This window comes from Arachis ipaensis, chromosome B07 (genome assembly GCF_000816755.2).
Source record: "Arachis ipaensis cultivar K30076 chromosome B07, Araip1.1, whole genome shotgun sequence".
In the NCBI taxonomy this organism is placed as follows: Eukaryota; Viridiplantae; Streptophyta; class Magnoliopsida; order Fabales; family Fabaceae; genus Arachis; species Arachis ipaensis.
This window is the reverse complement of record NC_029791.2, coordinates 13,433,109-13,439,586: the sequence shown is the minus strand read 5'-3', so window position 1 is coordinate 13,439,586 and position 6,478 is coordinate 13,433,109. Positions and strand designations below refer to the sequence as shown.

The 6,478-nt window shown below is 33.0% G+C and overlaps 1 protein-coding gene across 2 annotated transcripts; it reads right to left on the bottom strand.

The window, feature by feature from the left end:
• Positions 802-5,729, bottom strand: LOC110264863. 2 transcript variants are annotated; one of them, XM_021107339.1, is made up of 5 exons: positions 5,516-5,729; positions 5,253-5,349; positions 1,679-2,037; positions 1,515-1,602; positions 802-1,389 (listed from the first exon to the last, which is right to left on the bottom strand). In XM_021107339.1, exons 3-5 carry the CDS (start codon positions 2,027-2,029, stop codon positions 1,355-1,357), a joined length of 474 nt encoding a protein of 157 aa, XP_020962998.1. In that variant the 5' UTR covers positions 2,030-2,037; positions 5,253-5,349; positions 5,516-5,729; the 3' UTR covers positions 802-1,354. The 2 variants fall into 2 exon arrangements, with proteins under 2 accessions (XP_020962998.1, XP_020962996.1); XM_021107337.1 differs by having other exon boundaries at positions 802-1,602.

The following is a 6,478-nucleotide window of genomic DNA, read 5'->3' as shown; positions in this document are numbered from 1 at the left end:
TCAAGTGAATGAGGGTCGATCCCATGAGGATTGATGGACTAAGCAACAATGATTGAATGATTTACTTAGTTAGACAAGCAGAAAAGAATATTTGGGTCTCAATTGCATTAAACAGTAAATTCAAAAAATCAGAAAGCAAGCAGTAAACGGATTGTGAAATATATGGAAAAAACAGTTAAGGTTTCAGAGATATTTATTTTCCGGATTTACTTTTCTTACCAACTATTTTAATCATGCAAGATTCAATTCATGGCAAACTATATGTGACTAAACCCTAATTTCTTAGACCTTTTTAGTCTCCTCTAACCTTTATCAACCGCCAATTCCTTGGTCACTTGATTCCAATTAGAGGGTTAAGTTCAAACTAGTTTATTTGCCACAGAAACCCTAATTATCCATATATAAGAGGATTATATGTCACGTATCTCGTTAAGTCTAGATAATTAGAAGTTTAGGAGAATTTGTTTTCAATCTGTTATTCATGCAAAGAGCTTTTCCAAGGTTTACAAGAACTCAATTAGAATAAGGGTCATACTTCCATTCCACCCAAATTCATAAGATGAAGAACGAAAACAACTCTTGAATTTAAAATCAATACATGAATTAAAATAGAAAAGTAATAGTATTAACCCATAGAATAAACAGAGCTCCTAACCTTAACAGTGGGGGTTTAGTTGCTCATGGTTTAGAGAGAAAACAAGGATTCTGAAAAACTGTAAAGTGCGGAATGAGGTTAGACTGAAGAGAAGAGCCCGAAGGGCTGAATCTTTTTTCCTTTTATATCTAATCCTAATTAATGTAAAATATATTTTCTAAAACTAAATAATATATTTTCCTATTTATAAATACAATAAAAGTTTAATCAAAATCAACAAAGATCTCGTGCAGGCCTTGAGGAGCATGGGGACCATTGCCTTTCATAAAGCTGGCGCCTAACTTGGGATGCTGAAGTTGGACTTGAGCCTGGCCGAATGGAATTGGAGGCTGATGGTTGTATTTGGCGCTTAACTAGGTGAAACCTAAGTTAGGCGCCACCTTAGCAGTGAACTCTTGAAGGTTTCCTCTTGTCTTGGCGCCTAACTTGGATAATCCCAAGTTAGGCGCCACCAATACAGCCTACAACTCAACTTACATTCTTTTTCTGGTGCCTAACTTGAGAAACTTGAAGTTAGGCGCCAGTATGACCGAATTGCTGGAGAAGAAGTGTATACTATTATACATCGTTGGAAAGCTCTTGAAGTTAGATTTTTAATGCCACTAGAATAACATCAATTGGACTTCTGTAACTTGAGTTATTCTTGTTGGAGTGCAGGGAGGTCAGAGTTGACAACATCATTCACTTTCTTCTCTTTTTCTACAGAAACTCCATATAATCCATCCGACTGCTACCTGAAATAAACAGAATTGCACATAACTCAAAGTAGTATTCATGGTGGCAAAAAGATAACTAAATCTTGATTAAACTTAACAATTCAAATGTAAATTCACTAGGAAAAGATAGAAAAGATGCTCACGCATCACTTTATCAGCTCCGAACAACTCCTTCAAAGTATCATAATGCTTAATTTGCATTTTTTTCCATTTTTCTGCATATAGTTTCTCCTGCATAAAGAAATGTTAAAGAAATTTTGTGACTAACTTGATCATTCGTATAAGTAATAAAAAAAGTATAAGATACCTTAATAAAGTCTTGCAACACTTCTTCTTCAGCTTCAAACTTTCTAGTAACAAGATTCCGCGCAAATCCACTTAAGTGATGAAATAAGTCATATGCCTGAACAAAATGATCTTTCAATGTCTTCATTCTATTCTTGATGTGGTTCTTTGTTATGTTCGGGCCTATTGCTATGCTCAAAGTCTTCACAGCCTTGGCATATGCTTCAGTTGTCCACGAGCCATCGTGTCGATTACCTTTCAATGCTTCTTCTGCTAATGCATTCAGCAGAACTTCATCCATCTCATCAGACCATCTTAAGTTGTCTTTAGAAGGTTGATTTGCTTCTGTTATTTTATTTCCTTTATTTGGCATTATTTAACCTGTAAAAATGTCCCTTAAAAAAATCTAATTAAACAATTCTGACTGTAAAATACATATATATACATATTCATATATATGAAACATATAATCACTCATAAAGTTTGATACACATTCTACATTTCAGCTGCAATATTATCTCGTAGCAATGCTGCATGTCTATATTCCTCATCACGTTGATTTGATTGTGATCTATCTATGTTGCGTTCTTGTAGCAATTCTCGGTCAACCGCATCAATTATAGATTGATCAACATCGAAACCAATAAAAAAGTTATGCAGTATATAACATGCCAAAAAAATATCTCTCATACTTTCAAATGAATAATAAGGTTCAGTGTCGCCAGCTATAATTGGGAATCTTTTCTTTAGAACTCTGAAACATCTTTCGATGACATTTCGTAATGAAGGATGGCGGTGGTTGAATAGTTCTTTCGGATTTTAGGACTAACGTACTGAATACTCTTTTAGGTGATACCGAACACCTCTATATGGTGTAAGTATCCTAGACTTTAGCATAAATCCAGCATTGTTTAGATAAAATTTTCCTACAACAGTTGCATACACAAATTAAAGTATAACATATTGTGTCTATGAATTTGAATTTATGTAAACAATTTTATAAATTACACTATCACAGACCTTCAGAAATTCGAAGTGGATATTCCCTACTAAGAGCATCTTTTAAAATTCTCGACTTAGAGGTAGTTCCTTCCCAAGCAGACAACACATAAGTGAATTTCATATCAAACCCGCAGGCAACTAACACATTTTGTGTGGGGTGATTTTTTCTTCCGCAAAAACGAGGGGCTTTCACCCTTGGTACCTTCACACGACTATGAGTACCATCTATGGCTCCAATGCATCCCTTTTTTAGAAAGTATATTGACATATTAACATAACCATTTTATGATTATTTCGTTGACAGTTACATAAAATTCACCAAGTAAATTAAAAGATTTAGTACCTTGAAAAATGGATAGAATCGACTATTATGAAGTATTGCATAAGGAACATCCTCACCAGACAGTTACTTGAAGAAGTCTCCTCTAACGATAAAATAGCATGTAGGACGTTGTGAAAGTGACGACAAATTATCTCCCCTAAGCGGTGAAAGAAAAAAGACATGGTTCTAGTTTTCACATTGTGCCCTATAATAGGTAGGAATTTAGCTACTTGCTCTTCAACCGTAGATCGAGTTGAATTCTTTACTCTACCAGTTTTTCTTAACTTTTGACACAATAGTTGAAATGCTTCAGGGCTCATACGTATGACATCTCGGCATTTGTTAGACTTCATTAACTGTATCATTAACTGAGTAAGCCTGTTTTCTCTTTCCAAGTTTTCGTCATTAATTTGCCTAGGCCTATATTGTGATAATAATTCCAAACTATACAATGCATGCACCGTAACACATGAAAGAGATGTGACACAAATATATTGTCTCTTTTCTAACTCTTCCCTGACACAAGTTAAGATTTGTATTGGTTCAGGTTGATATACGTCAGTAAAAGTGACTTGATGTACTTGAATTTCTAAGTCATGTATGACGTTCGTTCTATCTTCTAAATTCGCATATTCAATATTTTCGTTATCCATCTATGAAAATATAATGTTTAGAATGGACATATCGATAGTAAAAGTAAACAGAAAGTAACATATGTTGTTACATTCTAACAATTCATTTGTTGAAGAAAAAAAAAAACAAAACTAAATGCCACATATAAAAATATGGTTTCACCTTACGCAATATAAACATACCTTATTATGAGACACTTATCTCTGACTCCTAAATGTCAAACTCAATTCCAAAGCTCACGGTCATAAATAATAAACATATACTGTAAGTCACATGGTATATTAATTAATGCATTAATTTTCACCAAAATTAAGTGGACTTAGCTACCAACAACACTTAATAATTTAGACGGTAAAAAATTAAGTTAACCAAAGCAGGATTTACTATAGTTTATAAAAAAAATGGTTCAAGATACGTTGAACAAATGCTTTGTAAGTGCACCAATGAAACGAGCACAATATTTTGCTTAGCTATTTAGACATTAGTAACAACTAAACCATGAAAAATTAATAACAGATTTTAGCCACAGACAAGTAAGAAAAGCCATTTAATTTGAAGGACTTTTGTATAATTTGAATTTCATTATAAAAAGATGGATGAACTAAAATACTCATGATGACATTCAAAAAGATATAAGGTTCCAGCATGTATGTGCTATGTTCTATGTCCATTAATTTTTTTTAAATTCTATCAAAGATAGTAAAGAGAAAGAATGCCCAAATATTTTCTACCTATAATAATGTTATTTTTTTGTCATATCTTATTTTAATACAAAAATTTGAAATAAAACAATCATAGCACCTGAAGATAAAATCTAACCAGATGAAAAAATGAACATACTTCTAGATGAAAGACAAATAACAAATAAATATTTTTAGTATTAAATTCTTAATTTTTAATTATTTACCTTATAATTTATTAAGTATTTCAATTGCCTCGTTTCAATTTTAAAAAATTTAACTTAAAACGAAACTAACAAATCAAATAATAAATAGCAATTTACAAACAATTTCTAAAGATCAAAGGTGATATCGTACTTCCATATAGGTAGTCACAGTTAGTACCTTCTCTTTGAAGTTCGAACACAAAGTTTGAGGCTTTAAACTTGAAATTGAAACTGAAAGTAATCTGATTCACAAAAAAAAAAAAAACAAAACAAAACAAAAACAAAACAAAATCCAAACAAAATCTAAGCATTCTGTAAACAAAGTTTTTCACTTCCGATTCAATCACTCTCACTCTCAAGTAATTCCTTTTTTTCCCACTATTTGGTTAAAAGAAGTGTCCTTTTTTCTTTTTTTATTATTGTTTTTCTGCGCATTCGTGATGGGGATTTGGAATTGTGTGTATTCGATTTTAATCATGTTTTATGCTTTTGGGTCATTGAAAAGTTTTATGATTTATAATTTTTTACCATTTAGAAAGCTTTGGACTTTTGAATAAACTATAGCCATGATATTGATTCAGTTAATCACTGCACTTGGTTGCAAATGAAGCATATAATGAAGAAATCAAATCAATTAAAAAGAGGAAAAGAAATAAAAAAGAAAATTAAGAAATCAAACATGTAGAAATCAATAAAGAAAATGGTTCATAATGCCATATATATTTATTCAGCTTTTGAATAGAGCAACAATACCCAAACGGGGATCACCAACACACACAAGCCAACACTAGGCAGCAGGCACCCTCTACTGTCGAACTCTATGGAGTATTCAAATTTCACAGGCCAAACCCTAGCAAGGAAGCAAGCACAAAACGGTGGATTTGAGGAACAAAAACAAGAAACCAAAGCAAGAGGATCTCAATTGAAAAACAAAAGAAGAGCACATACTATGTACAGTGATTATTTTCCTATTTTGTTTTTGGAAAAAGTACGAAATCGAACGAAAAAGGACTCACCTTTGGCTTGAATTTGCAAGGATGAAGAGGAGAAGGAGCTGTCTCGACGATGACGAAACTGCCGTGGCTTGTGGATGATGACGGTGAAGCCGCGGTAACGCTGTCGAGCACAACGATGAAGCTGCGGTGGAGAAGAGAAGTCTCTCCAAGTTTCAAAGATAGCTAGCTTACATTAAGAATTTTGCTTTCCATGTTAACACCATGGATAAATTGGTCATTTTACTTTCATTTTAGAATTGTCATTAGTTTCCTTCGCAAGTTTGGAAAGGAAAAGTTGGACGTGGGTCCCACACCACTGTTTTCCCTTTCCTTCCAATTTCCATTCTCATCCAATCAACGAAAAATAAAGTTTTCAATCCATTTTCCTTTATTGCATTTTCTTTCCTTTTAATTTTCATTGATCCAAACAATGTGTTAAGCTCCGTTTAAAAGCATTGATGGAGAACAAAAATATATACATTAAGGGTGAAAAGCATATAGAAAGTCGGCCGCCATTAGTGGCGTAGCCTAGGTACAGCGATTTGAAATTGGAAAGCAATATCCATCTTTAAGATAGAAACTAATTCGTCACGAATCGGAGTTTCAATTAAAAATTTATTGTTGTTCAATAGATTGTTATATATACAAAATAAAATTTGAACTTTCAGCCTTATTTTTCTTAAATGAATAAATAAACTAACTATTAGATCAACATAAGAAAAAAATAAATTGAAGAAACATTCCTAATTCTAAAGGAACCATAGCTATCAAAAGACAAGGTAAGAAATATATTGGGGGGAGAAATATCGAATAAATGAAGACTCAAGGGTAAGTCATGTCCATTCTTTGCATGTTGATCAGCGACCGAATTAGCTTCCCTCAAAGTGTGACGCCAAAGGATCTGCGGAATGCGATTAGCAAGAACTTTGATATCTTCTACAAGGGGGCTACAAGGGTGAAGAGGAGGGCATCCTTCAGAAATGA